Source organism: Pollicipes pollicipes, unplaced genomic scaffold (genome assembly GCF_011947565.3).
Source record: "Pollicipes pollicipes isolate AB1234 unplaced genomic scaffold, Ppol_2.1 Scaffold_7261;HRSCAF=8764_pilon_pilon_pilon, whole genome shotgun sequence".
In the NCBI taxonomy this organism is placed as follows: domain Eukaryota; kingdom Metazoa; phylum Arthropoda; class Thecostraca; order Pollicipedomorpha; family Pollicipedidae; genus Pollicipes; species Pollicipes pollicipes.
The window spans coordinates 9,399,718-9,422,343 of NW_023597054.1; the positions used below are offsets into that span (position 1 = coordinate 9,399,718).

At 47.6% G+C, this 22,626-nt stretch overlaps 1 protein-coding gene across 2 annotated transcripts in view; it reads left to right on the forward strand.

Moving 5' to 3' along the window:
- The window catches only part of LOC119111912 (protein TEX261), a 96,544-nt gene that overhangs the window by 25,928 nt on the left and 47,990 nt on the right, over nucleotides 1-22,626 (forward strand). For both annotated transcript variants that reach the window (XM_037235785.1, XM_037235786.1), the window contains exon 3: nucleotides 9,393-9,546. In XM_037235785.1, coding sequence (XP_037091680.1) covers nucleotides 9,393-9,546 — 154 coding nt within the window. The remainder of the gene's footprint in view (nucleotides 1-9,392; nucleotides 9,547-22,626) is intronic.

The following is a 22,626-nucleotide window of genomic DNA, read 5'->3' on the forward strand; positions in this document are numbered from 1 at the left end:
AGGTACAGCCCCATGACGCAGTTATCCGTTCCGCGCCGGCCGGGGGAGTGGTGACGCGGCTACCGCTCTACTCGCGCCCCCGCAACATTTCTGCCTCAGACACCTTTTTTCCGGCGGCGGCGCTTGCCCGGGTTTATTCAGCGCGTGGCGTTACCCGGCGCCGCTCATCCATCCCACTTTATCCGGCCCGTTGTGCCGAGCCGATGCTGCGGGCGCCTGTGACGCACGTACCCTGGGATGTCTCCATTACTGTACCCAGAACGGAATGAAGTGAGCGTGTCACAGGTGGCTAGTCTTCGCGTTGCGCTCAAACACGGACATGACGTTTGCGCATGGCAATGTCCTCAAGGAAGAATATTCTTCGGCTGCCGTTTGCAGGTGTGGCTGAAGTCGGCTGCTGATGAAAACTCACAGTAGGCCCCCTCCCGCGCACCCCAAAGAGGCATTACTATGATTGTGGTGGCGCACGAGATTATTGTACCAAAATATCGTTCCGGTGTACTTTTATAGCATGCAATTGCTTGCCAATCGTGCATTCCTGTGAGCGGTGAAACTAGCGGTGAGAGCGGTGAAATTATTGTCCTTGTGAAACCCAGGCTGCAATGTCTACCGTCAATACGCATTCCCACATCCAGCAGTTCAGCCCGACTGTCCGATGCCAGCGTACACTCTGGACTCTCAGTTACCGACCAGAGTTCCAATTATGACGTGAAGTTGGTCCGGATCGCATCTCTCTCGCCGTGATTCATGCCGAATGGTTCGAAATGTTTCCCTGTGGTGGTATTAAACCCGCAGCCATGATCATCATGGCTCCACACAATGGCGGAAACTTATTCCAGCTCCCATGGTGCACAAGGTTTATAAACGCACTTCGCGTGTTTTTTTCTTGGAACGCCTCAGCAGCTTTCAAGGTTTGTATTTGTTGGAACACTTAGATAATATTGCACGTTTTTTTCATTTAACGTGTTTACAGACGTGCTCTTTGGAGGTGCTGGAAACGGGCCGGGGACCCGAGAGGTTCGGAGTGTTGCGAAGAGTAGCAAGCTCCTGGCACAATGCGCAAGCTTCCCAGTCACGAAGAGAGACTAATGTCACCAAAAAATGACATTAACGATGTCTGGGCGAGCTGATGTGTGGTCCTAGTCACATTTGTCATTCAATTTATCAGAAAACAAAATAACAACTTTCTGACCACAAGTGTTGTGATATTCTCACAAGAGTCTCGATGAAAATACTTAAAAAGGGCGGAGGTGGATTGAGGTAGATGGCCAGACCGTTCCAGTTCCGAATAGCGCTCAAAGGTAATGACATTAAGCTTGGAACTGTCGTTGTGCACAGAACTAATGCGTGACAAGTTACACAGTTAATAATCTCTTCAAAAGTACGAAATTCAGTGGTTCAGGAATTCAGTGATGCAATTTAGACGTTTGGTGATCAAATACCACGCCTCGCTGACAGTTTGATGCCTTTATTTACCGACAAAATGCATTTAAGTTGTCTGGATCGACAAAATATTTGGGTACAATTATGAAAAACGAAATTATCGATGGCCAGTTATTTGGAAAAATAGTGCATTGTTTATTGATCGGACATGTTGGGTGACTGGATCTGTCGGTCGGTGGACATGAATTGTAAGCCAAACAACTTTGCGGATCGCGGATTGATTGATTGATTGATTGTATTGACCTCAAGGTAAACATTACAATACCATAGTGTGGTTTGTAGTGTTGCACTGCCAGTATGCGCTCCGTGGTTTATGGCAACTACGAAACATTGCACGATTTATGCCAAAATTGGGAGATGGATGGCACTTGTAAAATGCCGGGCTCCGGATGACCCCGAATTGAGTTTGCTTTCTTGTCGTGTGTGTTGGCTCTTTAATTTGTTGGCAGTACATTCACACCAACGAAGTGCTCAACGTTTACATGCATTTTACCAGCCTTGCATCTAACTGATACTTTTACACACTTTTTGATTCTTGAAATGAAACCGTACAATCGCGTCAAATCGTGACGTGTTTTCCCCGGACACATACGTTTCCGTTTAGTGTTAAGTGGGATCCGATCCTTTGTGTTGATCAGATCTTGATCAATTATGATACTGATTTTGGTGTATTCAAAATAACTGAAGCCTTAACAAATTGTCCCAGATCGCTAAAACGACTAAGGTCATTAGAAACGGCACCACGCGCTCAGGAGGGGAAGGGTAATTTGACTCCCCCGAAAGTTTTGTAAGAATAACTTATGAAAATTTGTGCAGCTGAAGGCAACTGAATAGCTTATCCAGGGAATCGTTCAATATGGCGGGGTAGCAGGGTGTTGGATAAGGTTATGCAACTTTGAGATGGTTTTATAGACAATTAGACATCAAATTAGGATTACGACTAGCCTCAGAAGGTAGATAGGTGCAGGTAGGAATGTCAGATCAAGGTCAAAACCAAAGCGCTCGAACTCTTACTCGAAAACTTGCTCTGTGAGGTAGCTTTTGTTCGATTTCCTGGATCACAACACCAAACAGGTGTCTAGTCTTTACTTAACGAAGTTCAGGGAAGGCCACTGATATAATTGACCCCGTTTTAACTTTTGCGTCCAGGAACCTGTCACCTGGAGTAGTATTTGGCACGGGTTGTAAATTGATATATCAAAATAATCCCGAACGTTTTCTGTCCGTGTTATCCTCTAAAGTTCAGATAAGGGCACTTATCTGCTACGAACACCAGTCATATTTTTCTTACAGTCTACGTTTGGTATCTAGATTAAAACTACTGGCACGAGGAGTTCTGAGGGCATTGGGAACACCGATCTGGAGTTTGACCTTGTTTGACCTTCGTGTATCGAAATTCACAACTTAGGGACTTAAACATTTGACGTGAGTAAGCTCATATAAAACCCCACCTGCGCTATGAATTTGGTGTCTCTAGCTCTCTTAGCTTTGGAGATTTCGGGGGAATTGCCCCCCTCCCCCTCCCGAGCGCGTTGCATTCAACTGGCTATCTGGACGCGTGTTAAGACATCCGTATATGATACAGGCTGTCTGATCTCTTAAGATTACGCAGTAGAACTTGGTATCCGAAGAAGCTGCCCTTGAAGAGGTCCATGCCCTGATATAGACAATCTCTAGAGCCACCCATTTGCTTATGGAGCGGATCCAGTTTTGTACACTACATGATGGAGGCAATTGGACCAGCGATGCATTCCGTCAATTCAGATGCCCAAATAACGGGACGTGAACAATCCATTGTCGATTGTGTGTGTGCTCTTGGGACCTTCATGCTTTCGAGTTTGTTGGTGATGCATCTGTTTCCTCCAAGGTCTATGTTACACTGCCCGGTCTACGTCCGTGGTTGTCTGTGAAACTTTATTTTGATTTGTAGTAGTTCTTTTGACCAGCTTTCTGGTGGTTTCTGGTTGTGGTTCTGATCATGACCGGAATAAGGCTCGCAGGGTGTCGTTAGCATGCTGCCACCTCCAGACCTCATCAGTTTATGTCACGAGTGCAGGGCTTCGATTCTCTTCGATATTACTTGACCTTCCCAGTAAGAACCTGCTAGTAATGCCCCACATCTGTAGCTCCCCCCCCCCCCTCAGGCAGGCTGACAGTCATGGTAGCCAAGCACCCCGTAACCATATAGACACGCTCGACATTACGGCAATCTGTCTGCCCTGGCCAACGATGCCGCTGGGCTCCGAGCTCATGACTGGACCACGGACCATATGAGGTACTATCCTGTGTCGTCGATCACAAATCCCTGGGAGCTTCTAAAACACCATGGCGCCTGGGTCTAGAAAGATAATTAGTGATCAAAAGGTGCTCTCCCAAGTGGTATCCGCTGGCCTCCGAGCAAGTTTCTAAGAGAAGTCATCCTTGTGCTATAAACTTAGCAATGTCAAAAGGCGTAAAAAAGCGCGGCGTAAGACAAAAATGCATTACTTGGCATTGAAGCGTCGCGTTCATTACATCAACGTGTTCATATGCTGTAAAACTGTGCGTCCCCACTTTCTGCGGGCTTCTTTTTTGTCCCTTCAAAGAGGTCAGTGTAGACAAGGATGGGGCATGTTATAGGCATACACGAATGTCCTGCTGCTGGTGGTTTTCTAGATGAAATTTATTGAACAAGTATTATTTTAAAACATATCAAGGCGATGTAACAATGACTTAACTGTGATTCAGATCTAGGAGTTAATTACATGTAATAACAGCGCGCAAAATGTGCAGTGGGTTTAGGAACTAAGTATCTATGGAGCTTTATGCAAAGGAAGATATGATGTTTCACTGAAATATGTGTAAGTGGTTACCTTCAGGGAAAGCATGTTTTACGTGCATACGAAACGCAATTCATTTTGTCGATGCAAAGTTAATGGTGAGAACTACTATTTGCGACCGGTTTTGTTGAGTCGTTCATTTGAACTAGGGTTGTAACGTATCCAACGCCAAAATATGCGGGAGGAAAAGTGTTAGGGTCTTGTGAGCTTTTTGTGTACAATTCGACGGAAAGAAAGGCTGCCTTAAAGCAACCTCTGCCTTTACTGAGACCTCGTCGATTAATGTGCTGAAAATGTTCTGTCCCAGTTCTTCGCTCAGAGATGTTGCAATGCTAAGGTCCGTGCAGTTTGAGCTAGTATAAGTACGATGATCGATATTACGGGGTGCGGCCGCGCGCCGTGTGTGTGGTCGTCATTCTCGGCGCCGTCTCTTCGTTAGCCGCCATCGCTCGGCGCGGCGCGGGGGATGAGTGGCGCGTATCGACCTCGGCTCTGTTTGTCCCGTGCTGACAAGGCGTGCGAACTCTGGGCGGCCTCCGCCGCCGCCGGCGGAATCAAGCGCCGTGCGTGTGATTGGCATCGGCAGTCGTTTAACCGGCATTGGCTGGCCCGGTGTTGCCACCAACGGGGGCAGCGTGCCGCGAGCATGTGACTTGGCGGCCGTCGGTGTCGTACACGAGTACGCGAGGCGGGCGAGGCGGATCGAGCCAAGCACATCCCATCGTTGTTGTTAAGGAAGCAGAGCCTCCTAACATTCATGAATTTTAGCCGGCTCAAAAGGGCCGTCTTAGTTCCGGGACTGACACCGACATCACCTTTCTTTTTCCTTCCTGATCCTGCACGGGGATTTGAGACGAAGATTTGAGGTGTCACAGTCTCCCGTTTCCCAGAGCCCTCTCCTCAGTTTACCAGTATCCAGGTGGTCAGAATGCTGAAATGCATTCACGGAATCTGTCAGAACTTGTGCGCAGGTTTGCGGAGATTTTAGTTTCACTCAAGCTGCTATGCTTAATGTGAGACTGGTGGAATTCCAATAAAAAAGCTTGCCCACTGGAAGAGAGTAGCGATGTTTTCGGCCGTGTCAGCTCGGGACTCAACAAGCACTTGGTGAGACCTGGAGCGGGAAGGGCAGATAGGAACCGCCGGCATGGATGTAGCCTTACCGCTAATTGTGGGCGCAGCTGTATCACGCCTCCGAATTTTAACTTCAGGTGTATGGCGTTGCATAGAAAGAATGAACTCAGAGTAACCGGGGCCATGTGTCAGATTAAGAATGGTCCTGTGTTGGGATAAAGAGGCATTCGCAGGATTGGGGGTTCGTAATTCTTACAGGAGCTCGTGATCCTTCCAGCTTGGGTAAGACACACATCTGTGGCAGATTGTTACGTGCTCTCCGATGCGCAGGTTTTTCTCCACCCCCAAATTCCTAAATCAGAGACATTGTCCACCACCGTATACTCCAACCGCAAATACGTGGGCTGGAATCCCGGAATGATGATTGCCGGACTGACACACGCCGTTTTTTTTTTAAACCTTGCTTCGAGCAATATGAACTCGTGTAGGCAACGTGCAGCTGTGTCGTGTTTTTCGTTCAGTGAGTTTTTAGTAATGCACGGCGCACGGATTAGCGTCAGTACATCAGTGGGCTCATCCCCCTTTAGGAGACGAGACCGATGTGGAGCAGGCAACCTAAGCATCCGGATCGGTTTTGTGGCGCCTAAGGTGCCAGCACCGTTACGTCTGTGGTGTCTGCACTTTGGCGTCTAAGGTGTCTTCTTACATAATGCACGAACACGAACTTATTTAAAGTGAACCGTTGCCCATGGCTTTCAAAAGCCTGGCTGTTCCCCAACAACTTGAACCACGTTTAATAAAAACTCTGATATTTTGCATAAATTCAATCTGTTTGATGAAAGATTCCTGCTTGGCTAGGTAACGCCTAACACATGAGAAAATATCATTTGTTGAAAATTAGACATCGTAACGTGGTGCCAATTTCCACCGTCCCAAAATTGGGTTTGCTGTACCTCCCCATACCCCAAACGGTGTAAGAAAGGCGAGCTCTAAATCGCCAAGCTTATACTCCGCCTAAACTCCGGAGGCCTCTTGGAAAGTTACACCCAGGACCCTCCCCCACCCTGTAGGGTGGCATAGTTTTATCTAGGAGTTCCATTGAACAGTTCCTTGTATTTTTTATGACCGTGCTCTGCAGTCGAAGAGGCCCAAGACAGCCAGCTTAACATGCTCCACATGGCGAAAAACCATCGTGCGTCAAAACATCTTGTATCCCGCAGAGGGCCCTTCCGATCTACATCCGTGACCCCTCCTCACATTTCGCGCAGTCTCGAGGCCGTCAATTGGCTGGGTCCCAATGGCTAGGTGGGGGCGGATGTTTTACCCCGTAGCCTCCCGGCACTCGGGACGTGCAGCTGACCGAGGACCCTTAGTGCATTTAGAAGTTCTATAAAAGCCGGGGCTTCTGGACAGGACAGAGATGTTTTTATTGATAGACTGGTCTTAAAGCTCAATTTTGCTTCTATTGTGTTGACTTTTTGCTTATTTGACTCTTTTGCATTGTTTATTTTTATATTCAACTTTTGCCCTTTCGAATTCGAGCCATTTGAATTTGATCACGTTTTGCCCGTTGATCTTTTTGAATTTACTATTTATCGTTTGGACTTATGGCACTTGACTTTTGTCAAATTATTTTTGTGCTATTTGACTCTTTGCACTTGATATTTATCTTGTTAGACTTCTCCGCATTTGGCTTGTTGTCATCTGGCTTCTTACCAGTATCTGAAATTTGGCTTTGGCTCTTGTGGGAGAGAACAAATTTTTTAGGATAACGGCTTGTAGTGAGAACAAAATACCCAGGTGAATTTGCACTGCATTCACAGCTAGCACTAAGGGACATTTTTTGGCAGGAGATGACAGAAAATATCTTGCTCTAGCTGATCTCAGTGATTGCCAAAGACCATTAAAGATTGGCTGCTTGCAATTCTTAAATTTGCAAGCTTCCTAAGTAAGTGTTTCCTTCATAAGCGAATGATCACACGTACCGTATTTTGTAAGCCATGGAGCTGATAGAAAGTTGTTAATATTCACAATTCTATTGTATAGGTGCCAGCCCCAATTAAGGCTGATAGAAGCAGATGCTTGACATATTGTTCACCTGTTGAACAATTCTAGAGCACATTATGACAAGTTTATTATTGAAACGTCATACGAGCCACAATATAAATAGGAGCATCTGGGGTTGGTAGTTAGTGCAGCTGCATCCTAGCCAAGGTACAATCTTTCTCATCCAAGGGAAAGATTCTGGGGCAATGTGCTACCCGCCTAGGCTTTTACTGACATATATATATATATATATATATATATATATATATATATAATATACTTAACTTGAGACGAGGTGTGTAGTTTCCTACTTAGTTGGATAAGATGTTAGCCCCTCCCCAACCTTGAGAAAAAGTTGGTCAAAATCAGGGAGAACATGGTTTGCGCTATTTATTTGGGACAACAAATTTCACTGCTCACCCGCTCCACAGAGTTATGTACAGATTTTCATCACCTGGGACGTCAGGCTGCCTCGTGATCGGGGCTCAGAGGCCAGTGCAGCAAGGGCGGAGGAATCATTTCCTCCTCACAGAGCAATCCGGCTGCACAAAATTAGCATGGCTACATCTAATCACCGGCGTTGAGTCTGTCGCAGTAGTTTTATCAGGGTATGACACTGAGCTAAACTCATATATTGCCTTTATCTAAACTACCCGCCAGTCGCACCACCACGACACCGCGTGCGGCTCCTCCAAAAAAGGCCGGTAGGTTGCATAAATGGCACGCAGGCAATAGCATTTTTCAACGACAGATCCGCTGTGTTGTTTATCGGTTTTGATATTGCTTTTTAGGACCTAAATGATTTTATTTAAAAAATGTTCATTGGTAGAACCAAGCTCAAATGAAAGGAATATCTTGAAAACGTAAATAATCATGCAAACACAAGACTTAAAGTTCTGCTCAAAGGGGGGCAAGCAACGCCGCGTTAGCTTAATACCCAGGTCATGATTCTGTGGCGACGATCTGAAGATCGATAGATCGATAGATCGTAGATCAATGTTTTTGTTGAATGCCTCTCTTATGCCTTTCCATCACCTATGCAGCTCGGATTTCTTGGTGGAGGATATGTCTTCTCTCCAGTGCTAAATCCTCCCCAAGGGCCGGAGACTCGCGGAGCCTTGGTTTTTCGCGTGCCCAAGCGAGTGTTTGGGATGGTGTTTGACGCCACCAGCACACCTTCTATGCAATGTCCTTTTTTGAAAGTTTTGAATACAGCTTTAGTAAGAGTACCGTCTTTAAAAAATTACAAAAGTTTATTTCTCAGCATGTGATTAATTCACAATATGCGTAGAGGTACATGTTCGTGTGACATCATATACTTTCGTATCAATTTTCATTGTGTTACCATAATTTCTTCGTGCAATCCAGAAGCGTTGAATCGTGACGTATGCGAGATGTTCTCAGCGCTTCTCCCTGGCCCATCAAGAGACGATGTTGTTTTGAGTGCGGGCTCGGGCTCGGTGTCGTTGTTGGACGGTAGGTGGGTTAAACGTGTGCTGGTAAGCAGCAGCGGACCTGGGCACTGAGTGCATTGCAAGGAAAGCTTGTGTGTGATATGGTAGGGAGATTCGGCTGTAACCCGCCAGCAGTGTCCCTCGTTTAGTCGTGAGTGTGGCGCGCGATGCTGTCGAAGTTTCAGGGACAGCTTGCCTTCATTGGACACCGTTCACAGATAACATTTTTTTTTGCATTCTTTCCAGTGTATATTTGTGGAGAATAAAGTGCCTTGGGGCTAAAACACCAAAAAACACCCAAGTTTCAGACACTGTTTCTTGTTCTGGAAGCCTTGGCACCCTCCCTTGCTCCTTGGATCGCTTGCTGGCGTCGGGGCCGAGTTGCGCAGCAGTTTCAGGCGTCACGTGCGACTCGGCGCCTCCAGTCGCCTTCGCTGCGTCACCAGCCCAGCACGCCAGCTCGACGGGACGGGCAGGTCCGGCCGGCGACGCCGCTGACCAGCAGCGTCAGCTCGGCCCGGCAGCGCCCCCTCTGACGCGGCTGGCTGTGTTGCAGGCGGTGCTGCTCGTGCACCTGGGCGTCATGGTGTTCGAGAGCGTGCCTCTACACGTGCCGGCCTGCGGCGTGCTCGGCCTGGCCACCATGCTGCTGATGATGCGCACCTTCCCGTACTTCGAGCTGGCCTCGCCGTCGTTCGCGCTCGCCTGCGGTGAGTGTCGCCCGCCGGAGCCTTCGCCGCTCGAGGCCCGCCGGCCGGGCGCCCTGCGACCGCGCACCTCGCAGTGTATGTGGTGGTGGGGGGCGTGCTGCGTAGATGGCAAGCGTGGCCACAGCCGTGCCAATATTCATTGGAATTAGCCCAATGTTAACATTTCTTTCTTGGACGATATTTGTGCTGGGAGCTCCATCAACAAAACCTTTTCTCAGCAGCATCCATTGGGGCGTTCTGTTGGCTCGGCAGATAGCGGTCATTCAAGCCCTTGCTTGGAGGTATGTGTCGATGTTAATTAGATGGGCATGGTAAAACTGATCGCAACATATGTCAACGATTCCATGCAAACCACAAAATACGTGGAATGCACGAAATACAGCATAGCGATTTGTCCCATCGGACACATGGTTCAAGCAGCCTAAGTGTTTGCTGACGTCTATTTGTGCTTGCACCGATCTGTCGTCAATTATGCTGCTCGTATTCTCTGCCTCACATATAAGTGTCCTTTATGTTATAAGATCTACTCTATTTCGGCGTGGATGTACTGTGTTTTCGTCGCGAGCTAGGTGTTCTCGTCTGCGGCTTCTGCTGACGCTCCAATTGATGTGTTTGCTGTGCGCCTTCAGAGGATAATGCGCGATAGTGGTCGTATGACGACTTAACTATGTGCAGCTGTTCAGTATAAGGGCAGTCCCCAAGAGCAAAAGGCATGGCAGAAGTATTAGATTTGTATGAATAACAGTAGCGTAATAGCCTTGTAAAAGCACTTAGCTTTCGGCCTAACGACGTCTGCCTTGAACAGTTGCGAGTTAGGTGTGCAATCTAGGGTTCACGTTCATTACGGTTGGCTGTAGCGCGTGCCTGTCATGTCGTATTTTAAAGCTGCTGATGGCTTTCGGATGCTGAGTTGGTATCGAATGCGACGATAGTCTGTCAGGGGCGCGTCCAGGATAGTCCAGGAGTGGTAGTCCAAGAGTCAAAGTAAACGCGCAATGCTCGGTGTCTCTCTGGGCACGTAAGGGCCTTTTGTCGGCCCATGGGTCTGTGTGTCCACTGAGGGACTACTCAGGCCACCAAGGGTCCCTCTCACCTTGGGTTTGTTCCGCTGGCTGCCTAGGGACCCCATCGGGCGTTCAGGGTCCCTTTGGTCGCTCACCGTAGTCTTCTTGGTTCTCGCGAATGCCGCCGTTAGGGACATGTCCTGAGGGTAGTGAGAATTGGGGGCCGTGGCGATTTTGCGCCGTAATCCGCGGCGCCGCACTGAGAAACAGGCAAGCCTATCGAGGGGGCGATCTTGGCTCTGTAGGAGGCCACACTTTACGAGAACTTCATAGGGAGTCTTTTTGTTTCGTGTCGTTCTTTTTTGCGAGGTTCTCAGCGTCGACGCAAATTATCTGGTGTGAGAATGCTTGATTATCTCCGTGACCGGGCAATTGGAACATGGAGATAATGGAGCATTCTCCAGCGAGACAATCTGCACCGACTCCGAAAATCTTGCAAAAAATGTTCCCAGGCCAAAAAGGTTTCCCAGACCTCTAAGGTTCTCGTAAAATGTGTCTCTCTTGTATGGTTTCCGAGCGTTCTCCAAAGTCCCATCCGTTATTTTAATCAGGTCGACAAACGCAATGTACGCTCATGGCATATATTCCAACTTGTGATCTGTGTGCTGATCCGCCGGCATCCGTCGAAGAAAAAAACAAACACCCTTCATATGAGCGTCACAACACAACCTGTTGTAATGCCCCGCACAGCGCAACGACGCATCTCCATAGCACGTCAAATTGGCGCATCTCAGCTGGAAGCATTCAATAGCGGAACGACGCCGAAAACGGAACCTAAAAACTTCCAGTTCAAGGTTACAAGCCAAGCACGTGTCGCCATGACACACTGCGTCCATGAACATGTGTATCCCATTGGCTAACTCTTTTCCGCCAAGTCTTCTCACTCCTTTACATCCAACCTCCTAGCCAGGGCCCAGCATGCCCGGGGCACGATGCCACAATCACGCACTCGTAGCACGAAGTACTGGAGAAACGTGATGGCCAGGCGGCGCTCGTCCCGCGAGCTTTAAAACCATGGCACAGAAATAAGTTGCCTCCGCAGCAAATTTCGGAAAAGCAGAAATTTCAAAATTTACGATAGCAGTACTAGACCTGCCAACCCGCGCTCTGAGACGGTTTCCATTTTGGTTCGAAACCTCATGTGGAGTATGACTACTCCCCTCCGATTGCACCAGCAGCTGCACAAGCCAACTGAATACTGGCACAGATCGCTCCCAAAAACCAATTCTGGAGCTAACACCTAAGAAGCTGCAAAGCTGAGGCTTTGACAAATAAGCTAAAAAATTGGAATTCGTGCCATTTTATGATCATACTTTAAACATGTTCTAAAGACCCTAGAGCAGGGATATAGTTAAGCATGCCGGAATGCGGTTTAGGACCGACATCCCACTGCCACCAATGGCGAAAACGTGGCAGTCACTAGAAGACTGTTGCATACATTTGTATCGTACATGAGTCAAGCGAATTGAAACATCACCAACACGGCAAGCATATTCTGTCTATGGCCATCCATGGAGTTGCTCACCTCGCTGCAGCTGAACAGCCAGCTGGACTTTTCCTCGATACGCTCGAGGGGAAGGTGGCAGTGCACGAAAGTGCCTGCACTCCGGGAGAATGGCCACCTTCAGCGCCGCCACGTCCTCCCTCTCCAGGTCATCGCGGTTCAGCATCCGTATGGCTGCCACCACGTCCAGAGATGGCGCAGCCATAATGGGCGGGTAGTTTGGGAATCCTCACCGGCTCCGCTCACTCGCCGCTGGGCACGCTCTCTTCGTCGGCCTCTCTTCCGTTTTTTGCACACGCACGGGAAATGTCTATGTGACAGTATACAGCATTGATGCAGCGCCTTTTGTTGGTGTTTTCAGCAACCCAGACCGCAAAGATTATACGGGACGTCATGTAGAGTCCCTTGGATCGAAGCGATACAGAAATGGTACAGCAGACCCATTTATAATCAAGTAAATTTGCGCACCCAGGACCGACGTTGGGTTAAGTGTGTTAACCGTTACAAAGAGCATAACTTGCAGCTCACTTGTTAGAAGCACGCGTAACAGCTGCTAGTGGCCCACACGCGCAGTTACTGCCCGAAATGTGCCATGATCAAAACAAAACGTATCGCGCTGCGAACACGTCCGGCAAAGATTCGGAGCGAAGTCACGTCAATAAGTTTGATTTGATTTAATTGGGTCACGTCAATAAATAAAATCTGGCGCACAAAAAACTGCGTTTTGAAATTGTGCCAAGGTGAAATTTTGCAGCGCATCCCCTTTGAACAGAATGTAGGATGTTTACGACAGATTGGTCGAGGCACGAGGAAGACGAGCGCCTTTTGTCCCCGAACTGACCGAGGCACGAGGAAGACGACCGCACTTTGTTCTCGAACTGGTCGAGGCACGGGGAAGACGAGCGCACTTTGTCCCCGAATTGGTCGAGGCACGAGGAGGACAAGCGCACTTTGTCCCCGAAGTGGTCGAGGCACAAAGAGGACGAGCGCACTTTGTCCCCGAAGGGGTCGAGGCACGAGGAAGACGAGCGCGCTTTGTCCCCGAAGGGGTCGAGGCACGAGGAAGACGAACGCACTTTGTCCCCGAAGGGGTCGAGGCACGAGGAAGACGAACGCACTTTGTCCCCGAAGGGGTCGAGGCACGAGGAAGACGAGCGCACTTTGTCCCCGAACTGGTCGACCATCCGCATGGCCATTGCCGCGTTCGACCTTTTCGACGGGTAGTTGCCAAAAACACGAGCTAAGCACTGTTCAAAACCGTCGTTCAGCTGCAGCAAACATGTTACACAGCAGTCTGTAAAAATTAGGCCGGTAGCCATGCTACATTTATCTGATAGCTTCACCGACACACATTCCTCATGCAGTATGAAGCTATCAGACAGGAATAAGAATAGGGGCTAACCATCCCAGGGCATACAACACTTGCATACTTGACTGAAGGGGCTAAGGCACCCCAGGACATAGAACACTTACATACTTGACTGATGTTAGGGGCTAAGGCATCCCGGTGCATACAACACTCGCATGCTTGACTGATGTTAGGGGCTTAGGCATCGCAGTGCATACAACACTCGCATGCTTGACTGATGTTAGGGGCTAAGGCACCCCAGGACATAGAACACTCGCATACTTGACTGATGTTAGGGGCTAAGGCATCCCAGTGCATACAACACTCGCATGCTTGACTGATGTTTGGGGCTAAGGCATCCCCGTGCATACAACACTCGCATACTTGAGCTGCATCATGTAGAACAAAGGATATAGTATGATTCCAAAACATGCTGAAACAATTAAGCGACACCGCGCACTGATAAGTCAACGGCCCAGGTACGTTTTGAACGCCAGCTAAAACTAGAACGCAACGTAACATTAACGTAAAACTGCGCTTTCAAAATCACATCTGAAGGCTTGGAAATAAGCGGTCCAAGCAAACGTACTGAATATCGATGAGCGTCTGGTTAAACACCGCCTGAGTGAGGCTAGCCTAATGCTGCGGAGTCAACGGTCCAGGTCCCTCCAAGGCCATCCTGAGTGAACTGCTCAGCATTCTCACGGCTATCATCCGCTCGTTGTCCTCGCGAACTGCTCCGGGCAGCGCCGAAGGTGAATGCACATCGGTGACCTGGTGCGAAATAATCATGCATATCGGAGATAGATGGTTAGCAGACATCACGCAACTCCAAGGGCAAGACAATGTGACATGCACCACCATACCGTGCCGGACCTGCATTGCTTTTGAACTTGCCACATGTCGCTATCATGCGACTGAGCGAAACCAGTCAGACACATAACACAGACTACTCTTAGACAAATTCTTTGAAGCGTGATCATTTAACATTTACCTTAAGTAGTTCATGAGGACTGGGATGTTTGTGCACCCGAATTTTATATGCATGCTCCATCTTAAGGCCTTCAATTTAGGCAACTCGCCTTCCACCATCAAGGAGGGATAGCTTTCACTACTGACAACAGTGCTATGAACGTAACAGCATATTAAAAGTCCTGCTATTAAGCAGTGTCTTTGGTTCAACTGGAGTTAAGTTGGCAAAAGCTAAAACAATGCAGACATTATAAGCCAGTGGAGCAGCAAAGTGGAAGATTGCTGTGCTGTATTTTGGCCATAACGGTTGATTTTTGTTGAACTCTGCTACGAGCAGCCTGCTTGGATAACGACGTCCTGGCACCCAATTGCAAAAGCCAGGGAGTTGATTTCGTCTGTATATGTGTCAAACACCATAACTTACCCGTCGTGAAAAAATCTGAAATATGTTGATCTCTGTTGAAAGCGATACCGGTGCAAAAGTCGTCCAATTTCATAGACACCAGCCATGATTAACCGCTGGACGATGCACGCATACATCCGAGTGGTGGGTTAAATAAGGTGATGGTTAAATGAGGCCAGTCACATGGAATGCGAGCGTTTTCAACGGTATTAGGGTTCAAGTTCAGATACCATTTGGCGCACCAATTACCAATTGCTCGACACCAATTGCAAACATTGCAGATCAGTTGTGTTGATATACTGTATACAAAGAGGGGATATTGCAGCTTTCTTAGCTTTTGTCAGTTTATGTGGATTGTAAATAACAGAAACCTGTTAAAAACTAAGGTGGTGGTGAAAGGACAAACCTGAATCCTGCATACTGCCAATTCATCACTACGGATAAACAGCATGTCAAGAGCTGACTGGCATTTGACCATTCTACAAGTAGTCCCAGCAGGAGGCCAACCAAAAACCTTCAGCTGTCCATTCACCCCCCCCCCCCTCCCCCACATGTTACCCGGTCTGGCTCATCTGCTGATGCTACGACTGGGGGCGCATCTGCCGAGTGCGGTGGGGCTGAAGCCGATCAGATATATCCATCCATACAGATCTATACTAAGGTAAAATGCTTCTTACTATATCCATGCCTGATTCATCTGAAAGCTGTTGTTGAATTGAACACGTTGAATTGTCATCTGACACAAGCGAGTCTTCCTGCGCCACCAATGAGCTGAGTTTTTTTTTACTGATAATGAGCATCGCGTTACTGACAGCACGTTTTGCATCCCATTAAGCTAGTTTGTTCAATACCTGAGGCCGTATACTGTCCTGCACTGAAACATTTGGCACTGATGTCAGACCTTACGAACCCTACCTAGTATGGAACATGATCCCGTCTCCGCCAACTTAAGAGAATAAGCACGAAGGAGTCTGTCATCCTCCCATTCCATTCCCACTGACATTCAGTACCTTGGAGATGCCTGGAGCTAAACCATTCACCATCAGTCGTAACAGGAGACGACAGGAACGACTTCAGCCACCCATTCCATCACCAGGGCCTGTTTATCTGACTTGGCTCGTCTTCAAATGCACCGCATGGGAGCGTATCTGCCGAGGGTATCGACGCTGTGTGGGGCTGACTCGTGGACTCGTTTGACCGGGCTGAGCTGTAAGTGAGAGAAAAAATAATAAGTAACAGATAACCAGACAAAGCAGACAACCAGACCAAGGTTCTGCCTACCGATGGTGTATTGGTTAACGCAGACGTGTTAACTACTGCGCGTCTAGGAGACCAGAGGTACGGGGTTCGATTCGCCCGCGAGGTCCACCCTTCCTGCCGGGATGAGAAGTAGGTAATGCCATATGGCTTCAGCGGCTGAGTGCGCCGTGAAACCCCAATGATGACCACGACGACGATAGAGGTTCTGTTGGGAACGAGCACCATCTGGTAAACCAAGTGCTGACTCGTTCTCCATACATGCCGCAACAACGTAGATGCTATCAAAATCCATCACACGGGAATCCTATATGCTCAGGATGCACCCGTTATATGCAAGCCATACAATGCGCTTCAGAACATCACAACAAAGTGGATGTTTACATGCAACATCATTCAAACAATAAACCCTGAATTGGAGAAGAAACTAATCTCGGTGTTTTGAGAAATGCGCACACAGCCACCGAGTGAGCCGAAAGGGTGCGCTGATACGAACACGTTTTCACCTGTCAAGCTGCGCCGGCCGGTTTGCTGCCTCAGGCAGCTTCGAACATCAGCTTTCCACGGTGAGGCAGATCGCCGATCGAATCAACATCGACGAACTCTTCGAATTCATCGACATACAGTCGGACCCGCAGCGGCGACCCAGCACTGATACGAAGCAGTCGTGCTGCCCCCAGGATTACTTTTTTTTTGTCGCGCACTCAGATGATATTCTTGAAGAGGCCCCCCTCTGTGCTGTCCGGCGTCAGCACCGTCTAAAATACGAGTTCACGTTAAGGAACCACATACCCGTCCAGACACACACTAGCACGTGTTGTCCGTGCCTTTATGCGAGCTCTCGTGCAAGTGGCACATACTTTTAGTACACCCTCTGGGTGAAGAGTATCTCTAAACACGACATGATTTCTGGCGCCGAAATACGTGTTGGACCTTAAATTTGAGCTCAGAGCACGCCGATTTTTGATGGTAATTGTTTTACACATATTCACACGGTTCTTAGTTTGCGCAACATCTTTTTTTGCAGCTGGTGCTGGCTTTTAAATTTCAGTCTTACAGTGAGCGAGGCAGCAGAGTTTTGCAATTTGTTCTGTGTAGTGGAACAGATAATATAATTTCGGAATGATCCTTGCTGCTGGGACCACCCTGTGCAATGCCTCGAGCCAAAACTCTGCGTCTTACCGTTATTCTGACAAACTCTGGAGATACTGACCGCGCGGAAAATGTTCTCACCAGGTGACCAGGTGAACGAATCTTCCAATAACACCCACTCTTCACGAAGTCGCGGAACTTGGTGCCTCATAAGCAGAGGGACCAAATTCAGCAGCAAAATGCAATCAGCAGCAGTCTCCTTCACATTGACCATGGTACTTCTCGTACGGAGAGGTTGGGGCGTATTGACAGGGTCCTGTCCTATAGGAACGTCTGCATGATGCTGTTTACTTCATCCACGGCCAATAATTTTCGCCTGATGCATGCGCCGATGACACACGCACGCAATAACGATGGGGCCTAGTCCCTCACACAGACCGTTGCTGTGCGCAAAACCCACTCTGTTGCGTGCGCTCGATTTCTGCATTATGCCATTTTCCTGTTCTGGGCTGAAAACCTTAAATGTCAACTGTGCTAGCAAAGCAACAGCGACAGAGCAGGTTGCCTCGGTAAAAACATGTGGTAAAGCCAGCCAAGTTGTGAGCACCTAAGTTGTCTGCAACTACGAAGGTGGCGCGGTCTTTAAAGCTTAAAGTGTCACCACCCCGTTTCACTGGAATGCCAGACTTCTCATGCCCCTTTTGCTCATCTACAATGCGACCAAGCGTTGCGAAACGATATGACTTGAAATGAGATGCACGCAGCAGAGCAAGAGGAAATATGTCCTTCACATGTGATGGAAAATTGGAATACCCTTGTGCAGAATGCAGCGCAACGGTTTGGCAGTTGAAAATAATCAGCATATAACACTATCTGTACTCTGTCCAAATAATTGCAGTCCGGAGATCCTGTGTATAAATCTGCGATGTCTTTCGGGGATGCAACTACAGCTGGTTGGCCAAAGTGAACATCAAGGACATCAAAATACCTCACTGCCTGTTTCAAGACATCTAAGATTGAGACGTGTTGATATGACTGTGGAACCATCCAAGCATGTATCCAAAGTTACAGCTTCTGGCGCTATAAACTCAGGTCTTTACTAATGCAGGATGTGAGCCTTTTATCACTAGCAAACTCACTGCAAGGGGCAAATGTGTTCAGATCACTTACGCTAGTTGTTGGGTTTTGCATAACTTTTGTTGCTACCTGCATGCATGCTCGTCGTAGAAATGCAGCTACATCCACACATGCTCTCTCATGTAAAATCCATGTTCACTGGATAGTAAATCAGAAAAGGTCTCAAAATCAAGGGGTTTGGCCTTTTCAGGTACAGCAGGAGCTGACACTTCGCAAGTGGAACAGCTTTACACGCAGGTGTATCAGATGGAACATTCACAGACAAAACACAAGGACAAGGCAGACAGAAAGGCGCCTGTGACCCTGTGCGCAGGTGTTTCAGGTGGTTCAGTCACAGACGAAGCCGATGCACTATCTGCACATGTCACACGATTTGAAACAGATGTACCATGATGCGCCAAAATAAGACCCTCCCATTGTCGCACGGATTTGAAACAGGTGTACCATGATGCGCCAAAATAAGACCCTCCCATTGTCGCACGGATTTGAAACAGGTGTACCATGATGCGCCAAAATAAGACCCTCCCATTGTCGCACGGATTTGAAACAGGTGTACCATGATGCGCCAAAATAAGACCCTCCCATTGTCGCACGGATTTGAAACAGATGTACCATGATGCGCCAAAATAAGACCCTCCCATTGTCGCACGGATTTGAAACAGGTGTACCATGATGCGCCAAAATAAGACCCTCCCATTGTCGCACGGATTTGAAACAGGTGTACCATGATGCGCCAAAATAAGACCCTCCCATTGTCGCACGGATTTGAAACAGATGTACCATGATGCGCCAAAATAAGACCCTCCCATTGTCGCACGGATTTGAAACAGGTGTACCATGATGCGCCAAAATAAGACCCTCCCATTGTCGCACGGATTTGAAACAGGTGTACCATGATGCGCCAAAATAAGACCCTCCCATTGTCGCACGGATTTGAAACAGGTGTACCATGATGCGTCAAAATAAGACCCTCCTATTGTCGCACGGATATAAAAGGACCAGGACAGTACAGACACCTCACCACAAATGACTGGCCATCTGAGTGCGTGGACCTGAGTGCGTCTGTCTGAGTGCGAGTGCGACCTGAGGCCACCTGAGTGCGTCTGTCTGAGTGTGAGTGCGACCTGAGGCCACCTGAGTGCGTGGACCTGAGTGCGTCTGTCTGAGTGCGAGTGCGACCTGAGGCCACCTGAGTGCGTCTGGCCAGTTGTATGGAGATATCAAAGCAATTTCGACAGAACTCACATCTGTAGTTAGGCAACAAGAACACAAAACATAGACGAAATATATCCTATAGGGTGAGCATTTAGCATGTCTGAAACACTCAAACACTAAATAATATTCCTGACATGAACATTCAGCTAGCCCAGCATCACTTGGAGCCCGTTTCACCACATGCAAGCATCTCAGGAGTCTGAGGTCTGCTGTCCGATCCAGATATGAAATTAAATTTTATTTTCCCACCGGCAAAAGTATGCCTTCACTGAGATATTGAAAAAGAGCATAGTTTACGCACACATTCACTCCAAAAACAGTCTCTGACGGGCTGGTGCCAACATATTTCAACACGCGTACATATAAAGCTTGATAGCTCATTATGAAGTGTGCCATACTTGAATTCCACGCTGTGGATTAGAAGCCTCAGTTGAGTGATGATTTACTGTGATATGACGATTGCCATCTGTAGCACATATATTTATGCAACACAAATATGATTGTTGAACTTACAAGCCATTGCAGTGCTGAACTTAGGGTAAGTTATGTTCGTTATTGCCATTATGTTTATCTATCTTAGTGCGGAAAAGCAACATTCTGAGACATCCAGAAATGCAGAGGCTTGCTCGTGATATGACAGCAAAAACTTAGCAATCCCCTTCCCTATTGGAATATTTTTACCCCTGGCAGCTGATGAAGTAGGATACGATTTTCCCATATATACGATTTTCCTATATATATATATATATATATATATATATATATATGTATATATATATATATACATATATATATGTATATATATATATATACATACACTGAAAAGAAGTGACCGAACACGCCAGCTCCAAAGAACATATTCTTATGGCGTAATGGACCACTGAGGAGGATTTGAGGTGCCTGTAATTTGATGACATTCTGTTAAAAATTACCACAGTAACAAGTGAACCCCTGAGGCTGGTTTGAGATGCTTGAAATTTTATGGCATACTGAAAATTATCTCAGCAAGAATTGACTTGCAAGATTATCTGTTGTAAAATTCAAGACAGGATTGACAATATCTCAAAGTTAAATAACATGCAGATGAGTCAGGTGTGCCCAGGTCACCCCATTCTCACATGCGCATGATGCAGGATCTTCTAGAGCTACCTGTTTTTCACGGTTTCATGGTTATGGTTTTATGGTTTCATGGTCATGGTCATGGTGGGTCATTTGCTGTTACTTCACCCCCAATATGAAAAGCGTGACAGAAGACCCAACAATCAGCACAAGGGGCCAGGTGTGCACACGTCTGAATAAAATGCCAATGCGAAATCAAGTGTAAGCTGTGTGCAAAACATGGGGGACGTAGTCTATGTCGGGGAATCCTTGCACCCTATTCGTTTGAGATAAAATGAACACCTGCGAGACGCTTAAAACAAAACAGGGTGACCATTCCCCTTTCGGCGACCATTTTTTTTGGCAAAACACGCTAAGGCCGAAATCGAGGGAAGTATGCACCCTATGCCCCTTTTAGATCGCAAATTCTGATTACCAGCGTGATTCCTGACACAGTGCTGGAGATAGCGTGTGTGTTTATTGTTTCACTAGTCAAATTGGGTGGACTGATCTTCCCCGGCCATCAAATCAGCCTCAACCATAAGCAAAAATGCTGGCCCTTCCACTTGGGTCAGGATCGAAGCTGCCCCAGGCACCCCACTGACCGATCTGCCACGTCTCACAGACCCAGTCAACTCCTCCCCTCAAGCCAGTCAACAACCGGTCAGCACGTCCCCTCCACCGGATTTTAGAGTGTCACTCCGGCCATCAGTCGACCAGTCCCTTGCGCCACATTCGTCAAACATTAGAAGAAGTGTCATGTCATAACTGTCATGTCATAACTTAAGGAAAATATCCACTCACCATTATATGCCTCCGACAACTTCGCTTAATAGATACCGGAAATGGTTTTGCTCTGGAAGAATGGGTGGTTCTCGGTGGTGCTATTTTAAAACCTTGTATTTAAACTTTCCTAAAGAAAATAAGCATTGTAAACAACTCTAGATAAGTTATATAAACCGCAATCATTTTACGACTACCCATCAAAACAGTTTCATGCGGTTTCCTTTAAGCTTAGGCTAAAAGGCCTCACTGCAACTCGGTTACAGCACCTGCTTTTAATCAAAACAAAGTTGTAGTGTGCACACTTTTCGTACAGATGACACTGGAAGCGGCACGCTGAGAACGTTGTGAAACTTTTAAATAGTGTCAAAATGTTCATGGCGGCATGCCGAGAACTTTGTTCAATTTGCAAAGAATCTCAAAGTCTCCGGCAAGTGGGCCGTCCCTCCCCATGATTTCGTCAAGTGATACACTGGTCTCGGATGAGACCACTCAGCAAAATGTGTCATCCTGGAAACCGTGCAGCAGCATCCCAACAGGACTTTTAGTGGAAATTCTCAAAACGAGTTTTCAGTGCACGATGATGACATCGTCATGGTCGCGATAATTTGGCGTGGTGATCGAGGTCTCGAGGACCACGAGTGTGCTCCGGTTTTTTTTAGCTGAGCAGCACCTTTTTTACCGCTCAGAGGCGTCTCATGTCTCTTAAGACTCTCCTGTCCTGTCGCGACTGGTGGGCGCGTCTGGCCAGTCAGCACCTCTGTCCACTGAGGGACCTGTGACGATGACAGACGGGTGAGGAAACCACAGAGAAACGCGTGCCTTCGGCGTGGTAAAATGAGTAACTAAAAAGCGTGTTAAGGTTTTCTGTGAAAAGGATGCTATGGTCGGCTGGGTTTGCTGATAGTTCGGTTCAGTCAAATTGCTAGAAACTCATGTCAGGTCATTGTTCAATTGGCGACAAGTGTTTAAGCTTAAGCAACCAGCTCTTGCATCTTCGGAACTTCAAAATGTGTAACAACATACGAGGCTTCCAGTTATCCTCTCGCCTGCGAGCTAATTTTCATAAGAATTTCTGCTTGTTTGGCGAAAAATTCGTGATGAGAAGAGAGCGACCAAAAATAGAGTTTTTAAATTCGGGAAGGTCGCCTTTTTACGCTAATTGGTGCATTATGGCCATGGTCACTGGGTCCTGGACTTTTTCGTT